Below are 22,256 nucleotides of genomic sequence, written 5' to 3'. Positions count from 1 at the left end.
TGTAATTTCCTATAAAATATTGAAAAGTCAGGATTTTAGTATGTAAAAAATGTGGGAAATATGTATTCGCCATCATGATACCAGTACATTTCAACTACAGCTGCCAGGTTTTTTTCTATCATTGGGGGGAAAAAAAAAAAAAGAGAAAAAATAAAAACAACAACAACAAAAGTGCACATTAATAAAACTGAGGAAGATAGAAAAAGAAAAATAGTAATTCAATGGAAAACAGAAAATGATATGCATAACTACTCACTCGAGCTCACCTGATCAAAAGAATCTTCATTATTCAGTCTCTCCCTCTGCGCATGCGTGAGTGTGTGTGTTCCACTGGTGTCCAGACTAATGATGCTCTCACTGCAAGGTCTGGCGTATTTCAGATCACTCTTTCTGGAGTCAGTGGTTCTGCAAACCTCATAATTGTACACGTGCTGTAAAGTTCCTGTGCCGCCTACGTCTGCGTAAAGAGGCGGATAATACGGAATAACCGGAAGATTCGCTCCAGATTTATAAAACATGCGCTCGCGTCTCCATCTGTAGCATTTGACTGACAGTATGGCAATGATAGACACGATAAAGAGAAATGAAACCACAGCCAAGGCCAAGACCAGATAGAAAGTCAGGTTGTCGTTGTATTCCTTGTCGTGCGTAAAGTCAGTGAACTCCGAGAGCACTTCAGGGAAGCTGTCCGCCACCGCCACGTTAACATTGACTGTAGCTGATCGAGAGGGCTGCCCGTTGTCCTCCACTACAACAGTGAGTCTTTGTTTGACAGCATCTTTATCTGTGACTTGACGAACAGTTCTTATTTCTCCATTCTGTAAGCCCACTTCAAACAGCGCCCTGTCTGTGGCTTTGTGCAGTTTATATGAGAGCCAGGCATTCTGACCAGAGTCCACATCAACAGCCACCACTTTAGTCACCAGATAACCCACATCTGCCGAACGAGGCACTATTTCAGCCACCACATTTGCGCCTGACTGGACCGGATACAGAACCTGAGGCGCGTTGTCATTCTGGTCCTGAATGATGATTTTCACGCTCACGTTGCTGCTGAGAGGAGGAGAGCCTCCGTCCTGCGCTTTTACGCGAATGTTAAATTCTTTTGTTTGCTCATAATCAAAAGAACGAACAGCAAGAATGTCTCCACTCTCTGCATTCACTGAAATATAGGTCGAGGCAGAGACGCCATTCACAAGAACATCCTCGAGAAAATATGAAATACGCGCGTTATTGCCAGAGTCTTTGTCACGCGCTTTCACAGATAAAACAGAGAGTCCGGGGGAATTATTCTCCATCACATATGCGGTGTATGACTGACGCTGAAACACAGGGGCGTTGTCATTGACATCAGAGATTTTCAGAGTCAGTGTTTTATTAGTAGAGAAAGATGGCGAGCCCTCATCAATAGCTGTTACTGTGATATTATACTCAGATATTTTTTCACGGTCTAAAAACTGATCAGTGATCAAACTATAGAAATTTGAGGATGATTGTCTGATTCGAAACGGTAAATTATGGTTAATTAAGCATCTCACCTGTCCATTTTTCCCCGAATCTAAATCTTTGACATTCAGCATCGCTATCACAGTCTCAGGAGCTGAGTCTTCTGGTAAAGGGTTTGAGAACGATATTACATTAATTACAGGGGCATTGTCGTTAACATCTGTAATTTCCACCATTACTTTAGCAGTATCTGTTAAACCCCCATTGTCTGTTGCCACCACATTCAATTCGTATTTCTTGGATTTTTCAAAGTCTAGATGGCCAACAACAATTATATCACCATTAGTGGGCTCAATACTGAAAATGTTCAAGATGTTTTTGCTGCTTTGTGAGAATGAATAGGACACTTGTTTATTTGTTCCTTGATCTGCGTCAGTTGCACTAACCTTTAAGACTAATGAACCCTTTTGCGCATTTTCAGCGACAAGTGCTGTATATACAGAGTGACTAAAAACAGGCGCGTTGTCGTTTGCATCCAAAACACTGACGTTTATTTTCACTGTACCGGTTTTTTGGGGGGTTCCGCCATCAAACGCCGTTAAAATCAGATTATGTTCCTCCTGTTTTTCTCTGTCTAATGGTGTCTGCAATACCATTTCCACATATTTAGTACCATCAGTGTGAGACAACGTTTTGAGCACAAAATGGTCGTTTGTATTTAATTTATATGTCTGTAGAGAATTTAGACCTACATCAGGATCATTAGCGCTATCGACTGAATATCGAGCCCCAGACAAAGCAGATTCGCTTATTTGAAAATTAATTTCTTTGTTCATAAAAGAAGGAGCATGGTCATTGATATCTAATATTTCTACATCAATTCTATGCAGCTCCATGGGGTTTTCGAGAATGATCTGAAAATGTAAGGAGCATGGAGACACTTGGGCGCACAGCTCCTCTCTATCTATCCTCTCTTTCACTATCAGCGTCCCTTTATCCACATTCAGACCGATGTACTCACGACTGTCCTCCGTAAAGATCCGCGCTCGACCAGATTTCAGCCTCTTAACATCCAAACCGAGATCCTGAACGATATTTCCCACCAGCGAGCCCTTTGTCATCTCCTCTGGAATAGAATAACGGACCTGCCCGCGCGCAACGGCCATGACAAAGACGCAGAGCACGAGAGGCTGCATTAGCCATGATGAAAACCGCGTCGAAGATGCGCCTCTTTGGGCGTAAAAACAACAAAGAACCGACATCATCCAAATCTGCTATTCCATACAGAAGGATAGACGAAGAACAAAAGATTTAAGAAGGTTGAAAAAATCTAACTTCAGCAGAAAACCCAGGGCAACGAATGTCTCGACGCTTCAGTGTTAAGAAGAGACCGTGTGAATGAAAGAGATATTCTGCAGAATGTGATGTCAGAAAGTGGAGGAGGATCTAAAAACGAGTGTTTAAAGCTGGAACGTACTGACCAACAGCGGCACTTAGTGCATCAGAGAAATATTACACTGAAAAATATGTTTAAAGAGCAATACAATAATCTGCACCAGCTGGTCGTTAAAACATTATTTTTGAAATGTAAAAAATGATTTAAAAAATGGTAAAAATCATGATGAAATGGAAAATAGTCAAAAGCAAAGTAGAAAGTATCAAACAGTCCCTTATTAATGCAGGTATGATTAATTGTATATGCGTTTATTGTAAAAAAATATTCTATATATATATATATATATATATATATATATATATATATATATATATATATATATATAAATTCCATGGTTTTCTGTATCAGGGCGTAATAAAATATCATCTGGTCCTTGGCAGGGCTTAAAATTTGGAAAATAAAACTTCAGATGAACAACAACAAATGACATATCACACCGTGTCATTATTTATTTAACAAAAACTAGGCCAAATTGGAAAACTCATTGGGTGACAAACTAGGACACCCTTACTGTTAACATTAAGAGGGTAAGTAATGGTCAGGTACTGTTAATAAAATGTCTTTGATTAATTGATCATCAGCAAGTGTGATCAACTCTATAAAAGCTGAAGTTCTGGCAGTTCGAGCATCTGGAGACTTCAGGTGTGTGTTAACACAATGCCAAGGAGGAAAGACATCAGCAATGATTTTAGAGAAGCAATTGTTGCTGCTTAGCAATCTGAAAAGGGTTACAAGGCCATTTCCAAACAGTTTGAAGTCCATAATTTACAGTGAGGAAGATTATTCACAAGTGGAAAGCTTTCAAGACAGTAGCCAATCTTCCAAGGTGTGGACTTTCCAGCAAATTCAGCCCAAGATCAGAGCTTGCAATGCTCAAAGAAATTGCAGATAACCCAAAATCTACACCTCAAACTCTACATGTCCTTAGTTAACAAGTTAAATGATAAAGTTCAAAATGGTACAATTAGAAAAAGATGGGACAAGTATAGAATGTTTGTAAGGGTTGCCAGGAGAAAGCTAAAAAACATGGCAGCATGGCTTAGCTTTGCAAAGTTGAATCTGAACAAACAATAAGACTTCTGAAACAATGTCCTTTGACCAAATGAGAACAAAGTGGAGATGTTTGGCCAAGTTTGGTGAAAACCAAAAGAGCATATCAGCACATAAACCACATAACAAAAGTCAAGCACGCTGGTGGAGGGCTGATGATTTTGTGAGGACAGCTGTTCGACGGCTAAAGCTAGGCCAAAATTGGGTCATGTAACTGAACAACGGTCTGAAGATTACCAGCAAATCTACAGCAGAATGGCTGAAAAAAGAAATGAATCAAAGCGTTGCAATGGCCCAGTGAAGTCCAGACCTCAACCTGACTGAAATGCTGTGGCAAGAGCTGTGAATAGAAAATGTCCACAAACCTCAATAAACTGGAGCTATGCTGTAAAGAAGAGCAGGCCAAATTCCTCCACAATGATGTGAGAGACATACAGTCATACAGAAAATGATTACTTCAAGTTATTTCTGCTAAAAGTGGATCTACAGGCAATTGAATTATAGGGTGTCCTAACATTGTCATACAAGTCTTTTCCATCTTGGCTTTATTTTTGTTGAATAAACGACGACATGGTGTGATATGTCTTCTGTTTTGTTCATCTTAGTTTTTATTTTCCAAATTTTAAGACCTGCCAATCACTTAGATAATTTTTTGCAATGCTTTGATACAGAAAAGCATATATATATATAATATAATGTGTGTGTGTGTGTGTGTGTGTGTGTGTGTGTGTGTGTGTGTGTGTGTGTGTGTGTGTGTGTGTGTGTGCGTGTGTGTGTAATACAGAGCAATGAAACTGGGGAAGTCAGAAAGAGACACCAGAAAAGCATATTCAAAATCATTTACTGGAGCTCACCTGTTCATCACAATCATCAAAGTTCAGTCTCTCTCTCTGCGCATGCGTGAGTGTGTGTGTTCCACTGGTGTCCAGACTAATGATGCTCTCACTGCAAGGTCTGGCGTATTTCAGATCACTCTTTCTGGAGTCAGTGGTTCTGCAAACCTCATAATTGTACACGTGCTGTAAAGTTCCTGTGCCGCCTACGTCTGCGTAAAGAGGCGGATAATACGGAATAACCGGAAGATTCGCTCCAGATTTATAAAACATGCGCTCGCGTCTCCATCTGTAGCATTTGACTGACAGTATGGCAATGATAGACACGATAAAGAGAAATGAAACCACAGCCAAGGCCAAGACCAGATAGAAAGTCAGGTTGTCGTTGTATTCCTTGTCGTGCGTAAAGTCAGTGAACTCCGAGAGCACTTCAGGGAAGCTGTCCGCCACCGCCACGTTAACATTGACTGTAGCTGATCGAGAGGGCTGCCCGTTGTCCTCCACTACAACAGTGAGTCTTTGTTTGACAGCATCTTTATCTGTGACTTGACGAACAGTTCTTATTTCTCCATTCTGTAAGCCCACTTCAAACAGCGCCCTGTCTGTGGCTTTGTGCAGTTTATATGAGAGCCAGGCATTCTGACCAGAGTCCACATCAACAGCCACCACTTTAGTCACCAGATAACCCACATCTGCCGAACGAGGCACTATTTCAGCCACCACATTTGCGCCTGACTGGACCGGATACAGAACCTGAGGCGCGTTGTCATTCTGGTCCTGAATGATGATTTTCACGCTCACGTTGCTGCTGAGAGGAGGAGAGCCTCCGTCCTGCGCTTTTACGCGGAACTGGAAGTCTTTGATCTGCTCGTAATCGAAAGATCGCACTGCATGTATGACTCCACTATCAGCAGTAACGGACACTAACGAGGAGACGGGCACTCCGTTAACCGACGAGTCCTCCAGAATGTAAGACACGCGCGCGTTCTGGTTAAAATCTGCGTCTCTGGCTCTGACTGTGAATATGGAAAGACCCGGTGTGTTGTTTTCTTGAACAGAGGCCTCATATGAGCTCTTCTCAAAGACGGGCGCGTTATCATTCACATCTGATATCTGTAAGGAGAGAGTGACGCTGCTGGAGAGAGAGGGCACGCCCTCATCAGAGCACGTCACGCTGATGTTATACTCAGACTCTCGCTCTCGATCTAAATCATTATCAGTCACAATACTATAAAATCCATTAGACGTTGATTTGATAGTAAAAGGAATGTGTTCATTTACACTGCACTGAACCTGTCCGTTACTGTCAGAATCTGGATCATTAACACTGATGATGGCAATCACAGTAGCCTGTGGCGAGTTCTCCGGTATCGCATTAGATTTTGACATCACTGTAATGACTGGCGCATTATCATTTACATCAATCACGTCGACCATTATTTTACTAGAATCAGACAATCCACCGTTATCTACTGCTTCTATATCAATTTGGTAATGCTTAAATGTTTCAAAGTCAATTTGTCCGACTAATGTTACCAATCCATTTTCATCGATATGAAAAATATCAGATACTCCGTCACTGTTTGCAATTAAATAACTGACGTCTCCATTAGTCCCTTTATCTGAATCAGAAGCGCTAACAGTGATGAGTGGAGTGCCGCTCTGTGAATTTTCTGTAATAATCGCCCTATATATAGGTTTAGTAAAAACTGGAGCGTTGTCGTTTGCATCAAGCACTGTAATATGAATCTGAACGGTCCCTGATTTAGGTGGTTCTCCACCATCTATTGCGGTTAATATCAAAGACATATTTTCCTGTTTTTCTCGGTCTAGAGGCTTTTGAAGAATCATTTCAACCTTTTTACTCCCATCACTCTGACCATGAGTTTTTAAATTAAAATGATCAGTGGGTTGCAGAAAATAACTCTGTAGGTCATTAGCGCCAATGTCTGCATCTATCGCTTTCTCCAGCATGAATTTTGATCCTACCACTGCTGATTCGCTAATCTCAAATCGTCTCTCATCTCTTTTAAAAATGGGAGAATTGTCATTTATATCTGTAATTTCAACAGTTATCCTAAACAGTTCCATAGGATTATCGAGTATAATCTGTAAATGCAGCGCGCAAGCCGTTGTCTGTCCGCACAGCGCCTCTCGGTCTATTCTCTCTTTGATAAGGAGGACTCCTCTTTCTTTATTCAGCTCGATGTATTCAGCGCTGTCTCCTGTATAAATACGCGCTTTACCCGATTTCAGCCTCTTTAAATCTAAACCCAAATCCTGCGCTATGTTCCCGACTAAAGAGCCTTTCGCCATTTCTTCAGGAATGGAGTAACTGACCTGCCCGAGAGCTGAACTGAGAGAGAGAAACCAAATAAACAGCAGTACTTGCCGCGCCATTGTTCTGTCCGACATTTTGCAGAAGACCAAATAAAACGAAGTCACGGTGTATCCAAATCAGAGTCTCAAAGTGTTCAGGTCCAAAATAGAATAAGTCCAGAACTAGCGGAGGATTTCTGAAACAACGTCTAAACATGAATTCATAGCTGACTGTTCATAGCCGCGACGGTGTCCCCTGTGTTATGCCCGTGTGCGTTATGCATTCGCCTCAGCCTCTTTCTTCTCAATATGTGCATTTAGAGAGGGCGGTATTGCTGGAATTACGCGCTCTCAGACGCATTCCCCTGACAAACAGCGGCACTCTGAGACCATTCTGAGTTACTGCAATATGCATCTAAATTATTTTTAAAAAATGCATACAATCAAAGGATATATGTTGCGAGAAATATAAATAAAAAAAAAAAATTAAAACCCGAATTTCTATTTGTGCAAAATAGTGAAAATAATCTAAAATAGCCAAAACATTGCATGGTAACGAAATCTGTTCAGCAATCCCAAAGTATTTGTTTGAGAATGTGATTAAATAGCCTTGTATTTAATAAAAAGGGTAAAATTACCAATTACCACACACACACACACACACACACACACACACGAATTCACTAATACAGTACAAATGACACATTACTAGACGCCAACATATTATAAATAGTCTTTGATATGTCAGTGCAGACAAGAGCTTGAATGTGGACAAAAGATATTATCGATTCAGCACCTTGGATAGCGAAACAAAAGTGGCATATTCATTCAGAACGCTGATAGCTCATCCACAGCTTGCTGGAAGATGTTGAATTAAATAATAATAATAATAATAATAATAATAACATATAAAAAGTTAATGTATTCATAAATATGCGTTTTCATTTTAAATATGGGTATTAAGAAAAGTATCCAATTTAGGCAATTTCTCTGATTTCTCTAAACGAAAAGATGACATTACAATAAAAAAGAGAAATAAATAAAGATAAAAATGTAACAACCTCATGCATAAAACGTATATCTCACCTTATCAGAATCTTCAATGTTTAGTATCTCCCTTTGCGCATGCGTGAGTGTGTGTGTTCCACTGGTGTCCAGACTAATGATGCTCTCACTGCAAGGTCTGGCGTATTTCAGATCACTCTTTCTGGAGTCAGTGGTTCTGCAAACCTCATAATTGTACACGTGCTGTAAAGTTCCTGTGCCGCCTACGTCTGCGTAAAGAGGCGGATAATACGGAATAACCGGAAGATTCGCTCCAGATTTATAAAACATGCGCTCGCGTCTCCATCTGTAGCATTTGACTGACAGTATGGCAATGATAGACACGATAAAGAGAAATGAAACCACAGCCAAGGCCAAGACCAGATAGAAAGTCAGGTTGTCGTTGTATTCCTTGTCGTGCGTAAAGTCAGTGAACTCCGAGAGCACTTCAGGGAAGCTGTCCGCCACCGCCACGTTAACATTGACTGTAGCTGATCGAGAGGGCTGCCCGTTGTCCTCCACTACAACAGTGAGTCTTTGTTTGACAGCATCTTTATCTGTGACTTGACGAACAGTTCTTATTTCTCCATTCTGTAAGCCCACTTCAAACAGCGCCCTGTCTGTGGCTTTGTGCAGTTTATATGAGAGCCAGGCATTCTGACCAGAGTCCACATCAACAGCCACCACTTTAGTCACCAGATAACCCACATCTGCCGAACGAGGCACTATTTCAGCCACCACATTTGCGCCTGACTGGACCGGATACAGAACCTGAGGCGCGTTGTCATTCTGGTCCTGAATGATGATTTTCACGCTCACGTTGCTGCTGAGAGGAGGAGAGCCTCCGTCCTGCGCTTTTACGCGGAACTGGAAGTCTTTGATCTGCTCGTAATCGAAAGATCGCACTGCATGTATGACTCCACTATCAGCACTAACGGACACTAACGAGGAGACGGGCACTCCGTTAACCGACGAGTCCTCCAGAATGTAAGACACGCGCGCGTTCTGGTTAAAATCTGCGTCTCTGGCTCTGACTGTGAATATGGAAAGACCCGGTGTGTTGTTTTCTTGAACAGAGGCCTCATATGAGCTCTTCTCAAAGACGGGCGCGTTATCATTCACATCTGATATCTGTAAGGAGAGAGTGACGCTGCTGGAGAGAGAGGGCACGCCCTCATCAGAGCACGTCACGCTGATGTTATACTCAGACTCTCGCTCTCGATCTAAATCGCCTTCGGTAACGAGGCTGTAAAAACCATCTGATGAAGAATGGATGATAAAAGGAATGTTTTCATTTAATTCACATTTTACGATACCATTTTCATTTGTATCAGGGTCTTGAATGTTCATCATCGCTAGAACTGTCCCTGGAGGGGCATTTTCAGAAATGTCATTTGATTTGGACATTATACTGATAACTGGCTTGTTGTCGTTCGTATCCGTGACGTCAATAATTACTTTACAAGAATCAGTATGTCCTCCTTGATCACTGGCTTGAATCGCTATCTGATAGTGTTTGTTTTTTTCGTAGTCAACATTACCAATTAACCTGAGAACGCCGTCATACTGGCCAATGTCAAATAGATTTGCGGACGCGGCTGAGGATAAAGAGTATGTGACGACGCCATTAGAACCCTGGTCTGCGTCGGACGCGCTGACTGTGGTCAACACGGTGCCCTTTGCGGAATTCTCGGCTATACTGGCTTTGTATACTGACTGAGTGCAAACAGGAGCATTATCATTCGCATCTAAAACTGTGATGTGTATTAGCATTGTGCCTGACATTTGCACCTCGCCACCATCGACTGCTGTTAACAATAAAGAAATACGGTCTTGAGTTTCACGATCTAGTGGCTTCTGTAATACCATTTCGACCGTTTTACTACCATCTGGCAAACTTTGAGTTTTCAAAATAAAATTGTCACTTGGTTTCAGTGTGTATCTTTGAAGACCATTCAAACCCACATCTGTGTCAACTGCAGTCTCCAAATCAAATTTGGCTCCAGCCAGAGCCATTTCGCTTATTTCAAATTTCATCTCATTAAGACTAAAAATAGGGGCGTTATCATTAATGTCTTGTATCTCAACTGTTACTCTGTATAGTTGCATCGGGTTTTCTAGAATAATCTGAAAATGCAGCGCGCAAGGCGTTGTCTGTCCGCACAGCGCCTCTCGGTCTATTCTCTCTTTGATAAGGAGGACTCCTCTTTCTTTATTCAGCTCGATGTATTCAGCGCTGTCTCCTGTATAAATACGCGCTTTACCCGATTTCAGTCTCTTTAAATCTAAACCCAAATCCTGCGCTATGTTCCCGACTAAAGAGCCTTTCGCCATTTCTTCAGGAATGGAGTAACTGACCTGCCCGAGAGCTGAACTGAGAGAGAGAAACCAAATAAACAGCAGTACTTGCCGCGCCATTGTTCTGTCCGACATTTTGCAGAAGACCACGAGATGAAGATTAAAGATGAAAGCAAAGAAATCAGTCCAGAAAACTGGAGGAAATCATGTATATGTCCAAAGTGAAAAGATCAAGAAAAGTATATAAATCCAAGAGAAGACATTAAATACAGTTTCTCCGTGATTGTCCTTCTCTCTCCTCTTCAGACTGCGCTCTCAGCTTCTCTCTCTCTCTAATAATATGGAGATGATGGGGGTGGAACTGCAGCAGATCTGCTCTCTAAACTGACATATTGACCAACAGCGGCACTATGAGTTCAGTCTGATGAACTACAGAAACACTCAAATAGAAATATATATTTATCTTGTTCTTTTTTCACAGTACAGACATGTTTTAGAATAATTTCATTTTATAAAAAGAATTAAAACACGCTGTTCCGAATGTTAATCAAAAACAGTTAAATAAAAATGATAAATGATTGAATGATTTTGTATAAACAAATTAGCAGGTTAATTGGTTATAGGAGAGGGTATCATGTTTGGGTGTAAAAGAGCTTCTCAGTCTTTGCAAGAAAAGATGGGTCATGGCTCACCACTTTGTGCCAAATGTAATGAGAGAATTGTCAAATATTTCAAAATTCACATTTCTCAATGCAAGACTGCAAAGAATGTATGTCTTCCACCATCTTCCATACATAATATTGTAAAAATATTCAGGGAATCAAGATAAATCTCAGTCTGTATAGGGCAAGGTAGGACAACTCAGTTGAATGTGCATGACCTTTGAGCCCTCAGATGGCATTGCATTAGAAACCGTCATGCTACTGTGTTAAATAAAGCCATGGACTCGGGAGTACTTAGGAAAAGCGTTTTCACTTAACACAATCAGCCGCTGCATCAAGAAATGCAACTTGAATCTCTGTTACACAAGGGGAAAGCTACACATCTGTTTAATGCAGAGATGCTGCAGAGTTCTCTGGGCTCAAGCTCATCTCAGATGGTCTAAAAGACAGTGGAAATGTGTGCTGTGGTCAGATGATTCCATGTTTCAGCTTGTTTTTGGAAAAAATGGACATTGAGTTCTCAGTCCCAAAGACGAAAGGGACCATACAGACTTTCATCAGCAACAGGTGCAAAAGCAAACATCTGTCATGTGTTACGTCTAAAGACGTATTCATTGTGTTGTATTGGGTGTGTGTGTTGGAGTTGGTGGTTTGTTTGTTTGTTCTCTCTCTCCTGTTCTTTTTCCCTCTCGTTATGAGACAGGTGTTCCAATCAGATGGGTTCAGTCCGGTCGTGGGTGATTGGATGTTGACGAGAAGGAGTGAGGATATAAGACGTGGTGGAATACTGGAGAAGAGAGAGAGACTTCCTTTCATCGGGGCAAACACTTCCTCCCGTGGCCCAGACTCATTTGTTGTTGTAGTTCTTGTATATTGTGTATGAGTGAGTGAACTCAGTATTACAACTTAGGTGTGCTCTTTACCAGAGAGAGAATTGATGTTGTTTAATATTCTTTGATTTTGTTTGTTTTACGTTGCCTATGTTTGCTAACGTTTTATGTTCTTTTTTTTTCCTTTAAGGGAATGAAGGGGGAGGGTGCCATTTTTGTTTGTACTTCTATCTTTTTCTCTTGGTTATGGCCAGGGAGGGAGAGAGGGAAGATTTGTGTATTTTATTTGTGCGTTATCTTTGTCCAGGTAAGTTAGAAAATTATTGGGTTAGTTAGTTTGGGTTTTGTTTGTTATGTTGGCCTAGCCCTCCCCTGAAGTTTTGTTCCCAATCCCTTTGTTAACGTAATGAGATTCTTTCTATTAAAAAAAGAACTAATTTGAACTGGTGTTTGTGTTGATTCTGGGACGGGAGGTTGAATTGCCCTGGTGCTCTCTCCAAGACTTTTTTTTTCTTTTTTTTTATTTCTTATTTTGTTACTGGCTCCCCTCCCCTAGACGGGTAGTTATGTAACAATTGGGGGCTCGTCTGTTTTTTTTTCTTGCTAAGTTGTTTGTGATAATTGTGTTTATTGATTTGATAACTTGGAGATGTGTCTCTTGTTAGGGAATCCGGTATGAAACTTGCTGCTAAACACCATTTCAATCTGCTGGTAAGTACTCCTTTCTCTAAAAGTTTGTTTGGAAGTCTTTGAAATTTTGTGGGAGGGGCAGAGGCGTTAATTGTAAGAGTATGGATTTTGATTTGGTAGAATTTTCTCTTAATCCTACGATAGAAGTTTATGATCGCTGTAGGAAGAAAGATTTAATTCTTATAGCTGATTTCTTTCATGTTAACGTTCCAAAAGAGGCTACTAAACAAGTTATTAAAGAGCAGCTCTTTGATGAATTGGTTTCTGCTGGTATTATGCCTGATCCATCAGAAGCACCTGTTGATGGGGAGGAGTCGTCCGAAGCTGGTGTGGGGACTTCGGAGGTTTTTCTCACTGCAGATGCTTCTGAATCGTGTAATGAAACTAAATTGGCTGTTAAGTTGAAAGAGTTGGATCTATTGATTAAGAAACAAGAGTGCGAGGCAGAGTTAATTAAACTACGTGTTGTTCAAGCCGAGACAGAGCGCGTTGCTAAACTGCGTCAGCTGGATTTACAAGCGAACGAGAAAATGAGTAAACCAACTCCAGTTCCTCGTACTAAACTTCCTTCGGATACGACGACGCCGGTAAGTCAACCATTTCATTCCGAACATTCTGATTTTGATGCGAGTAGGTATGTTAAGCTGGTCCCTCCTTTTAGAGAGGCAGAGGTAGATTCCTACTTCATCGCATTTGAGCGTGTTGCGGTGAAGTTAAGGTGGCCTAAGGATATGTGGGCTTTATTGTTGCAATGCAACCTTACGGGAAAAGCCCAGGAGGTATGTGCTTCATTGCCTGTAGATCAATCGCTTGATTATGAGATCGTTAAAGCGGCAGTGTTACGGGCGTATGAATTAGTCCCAGAAGCCTATCGTCAAAAATTTAGGTCTCATTCAAAGTCTTTCAAGCAAACTTGTGTAGAATTTGCTCGGGAAAAGAGGGTACTTTTTGAAAAGTGGTGTTTAGCCAGTCGAGTTGTTAACTTTGAGCAACTCCAGGAGTTGTTGTTGCTGGAGGAGTTCAAAAATTGTATGCCGGAGGCTGTTGTAATATATTTGAATGAACAAAAAGTTAATTCTCTTTCTGATGCCGCTGTGTTAGCGGACGAATTTATTCTAACACATCGCCCTACACGTTCTGAGCGAACTAGCTCCCCCATAGTTAATGTAGCGAGGGAAGAGACTCGGGTGTTTCCTCAAACTTCGAGGCCGGGGAAGAATGTAAGGCCAGCCCGTCAGTTTACTTCGGGGCGGACAGTGGAGAACAGGGTCTGTTTCTTTTGTTTAGATCCTGGCCATTTAATTGCTGATTGCAAGGCCTGGCGGCAGAAAGCGGCTGCTAAAACTAAACATGTGGCTTTTGCTCAGTCTGTATCTGAATCTGACACGACCTATGGGCCGTTTATTCTGCATGGCACCGTATCATTTGCAAGTGGTTCTGACATAAAACCAGTTTTAATTTTACGAGATACCGGGTCTGCTCAATCTTTTGTGTGTAAAGATGTATTGCCCTTTTCTGATCAGTCCTATACAGGTAGAAATGTCTTGGTGCGAGGTATCGAGATGGGATGTGTCCAGGTTCCACTCCATAATGTTCACTTAAAATCTGATCTCGTTACAGGAGTTGTTGAGTTGGGTGTGCGCCCAAATCTACCTGTGGACGGGGTTGGTATAATTCTTGGGAATGATCTCGCTGGGGCTAACGTTTTCCCTTGCCCAGTGGTGGCTAATAGACCTGATGCCTGCCTCTCTCAGTCTGATTTGTCTGCTCAGTTTCCTACGGTGTTCCCAGCTTGTGCAGTAACGAGGTCGCAATTGAAGAAGTTCAACGATGTAATTGACATCTCTGACTCTTTCCTTGCTGTTAATTCTGGGTCTGAAAAAAATCCCTTGGTTGTAGAGGCTGAAGTAAAGTCTGGTTCAGAAATACCAATAACTGAGGGAGTTCATTTACAGGTGGGTCGAGATCAGTTGTCTCTAGCCCAGAAGGCTGATCCTACGCTGCAAAATTGTTCTGAGGTGGCAGTTAATGTAAATGAGATCTCTGAGTTGAATACTGCTTATTATTGGGAGGAGGGAGTTCTCATGCGCAAATGGAGACCTCCGCATTCTGATGCGGCAGACTGGCAGGTGAGATATCAGATTGTGTTACCGACTGGGTATCGTTTGCAAGTTTTAAAACTGGCTCATGAACATCCTCTGTCAGGACATTTGGGAGTCACGAAAACGTTTCAGCGCGTTTCTAAATATTATTTCTGGCCCGGATTAAAATCTGCGGTATCAGATTTCTGCCGTTCGTGTGACACATGCCAGCGTGCAGGGAAGCCGAATCAAAAGATTCCTTTGGCACCTTTGTGTCCCATTCCTGTGCTAAGTGAACCTTTTGAGAGATTGATTATTGATTGTGTGGGCCCGTTGCCCAAATCGAAAACTGCGCATCAGTATCTTCTGACAGTTATGTGTTCGATTAAAGCTCCTCTAGTCGTGAAAGAGTTGGTAAAATTTTGTACCACTTTTGGTCTGCCTCGGGTGATCCAGACTGATCAGGGGTCAAATTTTACCTCAAAAATATTTGCACAAACGCTTGCCGAGTTGGGAGTAACTCATAAAATGTCCAGCGCGTACCACCCAGAAACGCAGGGAGCTCTTGAAAGGTTCCATCAGACGTTAAAGTCTATGCTCCGTGCCTTCTGTGTGGAGACAGGTAAGGATTGGGTAGACGGGTTGCCGTTGTTAATGTTTGCCATCCGTGAGTCGGTTCAGGAATCTTTGGGCTTTAGTCCCGTTGAGCTCGTGTTTGGGCACACGGTTCACGGGCCGCTAAAGCTCTTGAGTGAGCAGTTGTTAAAGAAGTCTAGTTCACCTGTGTTGGTTCTAGAGTATGTAAGCTCTTTTCGTGAGCGTTTACATCAGGCATGTGCGTTCGCTAAAGCTCATCTGTCTTGCGTACAATCTAAAATGAAGAAGCGCTTTGACCAAAAAAGTGTGTCGCGTAATTTTCAGGTGGGTGATTTAGTTCTTGTTCTACTTCCCATCCCTGATTCTACGTTTCAAGCGAAATTCTTTGGTCCTTATGCGATAGAGAAAAAGCTTAGCGAAACGGATTATGTGGTGGGCACACCAGACCGTAAACGTAAGAGCCGGGTCTGTCACATCAATATGCTTAAAACCTATCAAGTGCGAGAGATGACACAGACTCCCTCGTCCTCAGTGCTTGCTACTCCTATTTATGTAAGTGCTGAGCAGATACAGGAGGATGGTGTGATGGAGGACTGTCAAGGTTGCGGGGTACGTTTGGAGAATTCCGTTGTTTTGAACAATTTAGATTCTCACCTAGAGCATTTGTCGGCGTGCCAACGAGAGGATGTGGTGAGAGTGATACAAAAATACCCCTCTCTGTTCTCCGATGTTCCGGGGAGAACTACAGTCCTGTGTCATGATATTGATGTGGGTACCTCTTTACCTATAAAGCAACATCCGTACCGACTCAATCCAATGAAGCGAGCAGCAATGAAAAACGAGGTGGAGTATTTGCTGAAAAATGAGTTGGCTGTCCATAGTCAAAGTCCGTGGAGTTCTCCATGTCTGTTGGTTCAGAAACCAGACTCTTCCTTCCGTTTTTGCACAGATTACCGAAAGGTTAATAGTGTGACCAAAGCAGACTCTTTTCCTTTACCTCGCATTGAAGATTGTGTGGATCGAATTGGTTCTGCCACTCATGTAACTAAACTAGATCTCCTTAAGGGGTACTGGCAGGTCCCTTTAACGGCCCGTGCTAGTGAAATATCTGCGTTCGTCACTCCTGATAGCTTTCTGCAATATAATGTAATGGCGTTCGGGATGCGGAACGCTCCGGCGACTTTCCAGCGGCTGATGCAGAGGGTTTTATCAGGAGTGACGGACTGCGAAGCATATCTGGATGATCTAGTTATTTATTCGAACAGTTGGGAGGATCATGTGACTCGTTTAGATCAAGTGTTCAGTCGGTTGGCTGAGGCTTCCTTAACTTTGAATCTTTCAAAATGCGAGTTTGCAAAAGCAGTGATCACGTATTTGGGTAAGATGGTAGGTCAGGGGCATGTGAGGCCCGTGATGGCCAAAGTGAGTGCAATCCTTGATTTTCCCATACCTGTGAATAAACGTGAACTTCGGAGGTTTCTGGGAATGGCGGGGTACTACCGCGGATTTTGTTATAATTTCGCAACGGTAGTGTCCCCACTGACTGACCTTCTTAGCACTTCAAGAAAATTTGACTGGAATGAAAGGTGTGATCACGCTTTCTCTGCAGTGAAAGATTTATTGTGTAACGCGCCAGTTCTTTCAGCTCCTGATTTCGCTCGGTCTTTTCAGTTGAGTGTTGATGCGAGTGCTGTTGGAGCTGGCGGAGTGCTGACGCAAGAGGATGACTCGGGGCTTGAGCATCCCGTGTGTTATTTTTCTAAGAAATTTTCTAAGTGTCAGCACAACTACAGCACTATTGAGAAGGAGGCGCTGGCCTTGGTACTGGCGTTGCGACACTTTGAAGTGTATTTGGGAGGTCATTGTAGCCCGATTAAAGTGTACACCGATCACAATCCATTTGTTTTTGTCACAAATGTCTAATTCCAACCAGCGTTTGATGCGGTGGTCACTTGTTTTGCAGGAGTACAACCTTGAAATTAAACATCGCAAGGGCTCAGACAATGTGGTTGCTGATGCGCTGTCCCGAGTGTGCGGAGCTGACGAGTGATGCGTTTTATTTATTTATTTATTTATTTTTTGGGAAAAAAAAACTTTAGTGATGGGGGTGTTACGTCTAAAGACGTATTCATTGTGTTGTATTGGGTGTGTGTGTTGGAGTTGGTGGTTTGTTTGTTTGTTCTCTCTCTCCTGTTCTTTTTCCCTCTCGTTATGAGACAGGTGTTCCAATCAGATGGGTTCAGTCCGGTCGTGGGTGATTGGATGTTGACGAGAAGGAGTGAGGATATAAGACGTGGTGGAATACTGGAGAAGAGAGAGAGACTTCCTTTCATCGGGGCAAACACTTCCTCCCGTGGCCCAGACTCATTTGTTGTTGTAGTTCTTGTATATTGTGTATGAGTGAGTGAACTCAGTATTACAACTTAGGTGTGCTCTTTACCAGAGAGAGAATTGATGTTGTTTAATATTCTTTGATTTTGTTTGTTTTACGTTGCCTATGTTTGCTAACGTTTTATGTTCTTTTTTTTTCCTTTAAGGGAATGAAGGGGGAGGGTGCCATTTTTGTTTGTACTTCTATCTTTTTCTCTTGGTTATGGCCAGGGAGGGAGAGAGGGAAGATTTGTGTATTTTATTTGTGCGTTATCTTTGTCCAGGTAAGTTAGAAAATTATTGGGTTAGTTAGTTTGGGTTTTGTTTGTTATGTTGGCCTAGCCCTCCCCTGAAGTTTTGTTCCCAATCCCTTTGTTAACATAATGAGATTCTTTCTATTAAAAAAAGAACTAATTTGAACTGGTGTTTGTGTTGATTCTGGGACGGGAGGTTGAATTGCCCTGGTGCTCTCTCCAAGACTTTTTTTTTCTTTTTTTTTATTTCTTATTTTGTTACTGGCTCCCCTCCCCTAGACGGGTAGTTATGTAACACATGGTATGGGGTGCATCAGTGCAAACGGCATGGGTGACTCGCATTTGTGTGATGGTACCATTGACATGGAGGCATAGGTTTTAATTGTACAGAGACATAAACTGCCATCAAGATGACATCCTTCCTGGGTAGCAAGACAATGTCAGGCCTCATTCTGCACATGCTACAACAGAGTGGTTTCTAGACATTCTACACCATAGAGTGGATGTGCCTGACTGCCTGCCTGCAGTCCAGATCTGCAAAACTGCAACAATTAGTATCCTCAATTCCCAAATGATTAAAAATTGAAATTAAATGGAAAGGTGATGTGACACAGTGGTAAACATGCCTCTGTCCCAACTTTTCTGGAGTGTGTTGCAGCCATCAAAATCAAGTTTATACTTACAAAATACAATAAAGTTGTGCAGAGAAAACATTGGAAATCTTTTTTTTTGTACTTTTGTCAGTTAAATAAAGTTTCATGCGAATTAACAAATAACATATTGTTGATTTTATTGCATTTTACAAAATGGCCCAACTCTTCTGGAAATGGGGTTAGAAGGCAGTAGAAAGCAAGACTATTTCAGCACCATGGCCAGTTACTGACTGAATTTGAGTTAGAAGAAAGAAAACCACAAACCTGTCTAGAAAAAAAAAAAAAAAAAAAGGTCTGTGGCTTTTTAAACTGTAGAATGTGTTTAAAGCTGATAAAACCACTTACAGTAGACATACAACAGATAATCATTTCAGACATTTCTGAAGACTGAATGTTCTTAAAGGAGCACCAACGACATGATTTAGATGACCTACTACTTGATAAATTAAATATTGTACAATGATTTAACAAAGAAAACACATGAGCTTTAGGGAAATGTACATGACTCCTTTATGCTTAAGCACGGATACATGATCAGGAAAAAATCCCTGAGATTGAAACTGGACAGTGCTGCAACAAACCAAAGCTAAAACCAACGTAACATAAGGAAAAAAAAAAAAAAAAAAAACAAAGAAAGAAAAAGGAAAAGGAGAAGAAGAAAAAAAGGCAGAAACAAGTAAATGAAGACCAGGGAAATACTTCAAACTACAGCAACAATGCCACTATAACAACAGCCTAATAATTACAGCAGCAATTTTCTTATTGCATGAAGTGATGCCTTTGTTATTGGAAATATTTAAGATGTGTGTACGATTAGAGTCCTTTCGCAGTCAAAAAATAAGTTGCTACATAAAAAGCTTTATAAAAAATTCTCACCTGTTCATCAAATTCTTCACTGATCAGTTTTCCCCTCTGCGCATGCGTGAGTGTGTGTGTTCCACTGGTGTCCAGACTAATGATGCTCTCACTGCAAGGTCTGGCGTATTTCAGATCACTCTTTCTGGAGTCAGTGGTTCTGCAAACCTCATAATTGTACACGTGCTGTAAAGTTCCTGTGCCGCCTACGTCTGCGTAAAGAGGCGGATAATACGGAATAACCGGAAGATTCGCTCCAGATTTATAAAACATGCGCTCGCGTCTCCATCTGTAGCATTTGACTGACAGTATGGCAATGATAGACACGATAAAGAGAAATGAAACCACAGCCAAGGCCAAGACCAGATAGAAAGTCAGGTTGTCGTTGTATTCCTTGTCGTGCGTAAAGTCAGTGAACTCCGAGAGCACTTCAGGGAAGCTGTCCGCCACCGCCACGTTAACATTGACTGTAGCTGATCGAGAGGGCTGCCCGTTGTCCTCCACTACAACAGTGAGTCTTTGTTTGACAGCATCTTTATCTGTGACTTGACGAACAGTTCTTATTTCTCCATTCTGTAAGCCCACTTCAAACAGCGCCCTGTCTGTGGCTTTGTGCAGTTTATATGAGAGCCAGGCATTCTGACCAGAGTCCACATCAACAGCCACCACTTTAGTCACCAGATAACCCACATCTGCCGAACGAGGCACTATTTCAGCCACCACATTTGCGCCTGACTGGACCGGATACAGAACCTGAGGCGCGTTGTCATTCTGGTCCTGAATGATGATTTTCACGCTCACGTTGCTGCTGAGAGGAGGAGAGCCTCCGTCCTGCGCTTTTACGCGGAACTGGAAGTCTTTGATCTGCTCGTAATCGAAAGATCGCACTGCATGTATGACTCCACTATCAGCACTAACGGACACTAACGAGGAGACGGGCACTCCGTTAACCGACGAGTCCTCCAGAATGTAAGACACGCGCGCGTTCTGGTTAAAATCTGCGTCTCTGGCTCTGACTGTGAATATGGAAAGACCCGGTGTGTTGTTTTCTTGAACAGAGGCCTCATATGAGCTCTTCTCAAAGACGGGCGCGTTATCATTCACATCTGATATCTGTAAGGAGAGAGTGACGCTGCTGGAGAGAGAGGGCACGCCCTCATCAGAGCACGTCACACTGATGTTATACTCAGACTCTCGCTCTCGATCTAAATCGCCTTCGGTAACGAGGCTGTAAAAACCATCTGATGAAGAATGGATGATAAAAGGAATGTTTTCATTTAATTCACATTTTACGATACCATTTTCATTTGTATCAGGGTCTTGAATGTTCATCATCGCTAGAACTGTCCCTGGAGAGGCATTTTCAGAAATGTCATTTGATTTGGACATTATACTGATAACTGGCTTGTTGTCGTTCGTATCCGTGACGTCAATAATTACTTTACAAGAATCAGTATGTCCTCCTTGATCACTGGCTTGAATCGCTATCTGATGGTGTTTGTTTTTTTCATAGTCAACATTACCAATTAACCTGAGAACGCCGTCATACTGGCCAATGTCAAATAGATTTGCGGACGCGGCTGAGGATAAGGAATATGTGACGACGCCATTAGAACCCTGGTCTGCGTCGGACGCGCTGACTGTGGTCAACACGGTGCCCTTTGCGGAATTCTCGGCTATACTGGCTTTGTATACTGACTGAGTGCAAACAGGAGTATTATCATTCGCATCTAAAACTGTGATGTGTATTAGCATTGTGCCTGACATTTGCACCTCGCCACCATCGACTGCTGTTAACAATAAAGAAATACGGTCTTGAGTTTCACGATCTAGTGGCTTCTGTAATACCATTTCGACCGTTTTACTACCATCTGGCAAACTTTGAGTTTTCACAATAAAATTGTCACTTGGTTTCAGTGTGTATCTTTGAAGACCATTCAAACCCACATCGGTGTCAACTGCAGTCTCCAAATCAAATTTAGCTCCAGTCTGAGCCAGTTCGCTAATTTCAAATTTCATCTCATTACGGCTAAAAATAGGGGCGTTATCATTAATGTCTTGTATCTCAACTGTTACTCTGTATAGTTGCATCGGGTTTTCTAGAATAATCTGTAAATGCAGCGCGCAAGGCGTTGTCTGTCCGCACAGCGCCTCTCGGTCTATTCTCTCTTTGATAAGGAGGACTCCTCTTTCTTTATTCAGCTCGATGTATTCAGCGCTGTCTCCTGTATAAATACGCGCTTTACCCGATTTCAGTCTCTTTAAATCTAAACCCAAATCCTGCGCTATGTTCCCGACTAAAGAGCCTTTCGCCATTTCTTCAGGAATGGAGTAACTGACCTGCCCGAGAGCTGAACTGAGAGAGAGAAACCAAATAAACAGCAGTACTTGCCGCGCCATTGTTCTGTCCGACATTTTGCAGAAGACCACGGGATGAAGATTAAAGATGAAAGCAAAGAAATCAGTCCAGAAAACTGGAGGAAATCATGTATATGTCCAAAGTGAAAAGATCAAGAAAAGTATATAAATCCAAGAGAAGATATTAAATACAGTTTCTCCGTGATTTTCCTTCTCTCTCCTCTTCAGACTGCGCTCTCAGCTTCTCTCTCTCTCTAATAATATGGAGATGATGGGGGTGGAACTGCAGCAGATCTGCTCTCTAAACTGACATATTGACCAACAGCGGCACTATGAGTCCAGTCTGATGAACTACACAAAATATAAAATTAAAGTCTCAGTGTCAGACATGTCTGAGAAAGAAATTTACTAAAGGTTTTGAAGTATAAAACCAACAAATGTCCATAACAATACACATATA

The 22,256-nt window shown here is 42.0% G+C and overlaps 4 protein-coding genes across 7 annotated transcripts in view; all 4 read right to left on the bottom strand.

Annotated features, from left to right (window-relative positions):
- The window catches only part of LOC137023409 (protocadherin gamma-A11-like), a 191,596-nt gene that overhangs the window by 47,141 nt on the left and 122,199 nt on the right, over window positions 1–22,256 (bottom strand). Inside the window, exon 1 of one of the 4 annotated variants that reach the window (XM_067390678.1) lies at window positions 8,191–10,739. The exons of the other annotated variants lie outside the window; for them this stretch is intronic. Coding sequence (XP_067246779.1) covers window positions 8,191–10,581 — 2,391 coding nt within the window. The 5' untranslated portion in view covers window positions 10,582–10,739. Of the gene's footprint in view, window positions 1–8,190; window positions 10,740–22,256 lie in introns of those variants that run through there. 4 annotated transcript variants of the gene reach the window in all.
- Window positions 249–3,100, bottom strand: LOC137023451 (protocadherin beta-15-like). The gene has a single exon (XM_067390565.1). The coding sequence runs from the start codon at window positions 2,709–2,711 to the stop codon at window positions 249–251; it is 2,463 nt and encodes an 820-aa protein (XP_067246666.1). The 5' UTR covers window positions 2,712–3,100.
- On the bottom strand, window positions 4,789–7,200 carry LOC137023363 (protocadherin beta-16-like). The gene has a single exon (XM_067390347.1). The coding sequence runs from the start codon at window positions 7,198–7,200 to the stop codon at window positions 4,789–4,791; it is 2,412 nt and encodes an 803-aa protein (XP_067246448.1).
- Window positions 17,536–22,006, bottom strand: LOC137023327 (protocadherin beta-16-like). Its single transcript, XM_067390273.1, has 2 exons — window positions 19,460–22,006; window positions 17,536–17,610 (listed from the first exon to the last, which is right to left on the bottom strand). Exons 1-2 carry the CDS (start codon window positions 21,851–21,853, stop codon window positions 17,536–17,538), a joined length of 2,469 nt encoding a protein of 822 aa, XP_067246374.1. The 5' UTR covers window positions 21,854–22,006.

This window comes from Chanodichthys erythropterus, chromosome 1 (assembly GCF_024489055.1).
Source record: "Chanodichthys erythropterus isolate Z2021 chromosome 1, ASM2448905v1, whole genome shotgun sequence".
Taxonomy (NCBI): Eukaryota; Metazoa; Chordata; class Actinopteri; order Cypriniformes; family Xenocyprididae; genus Chanodichthys; species Chanodichthys erythropterus.
The sequence above is the reverse complement of the archived record's forward strand: the minus strand, read 5'-3'. Positions and strand labels throughout refer to the sequence as shown.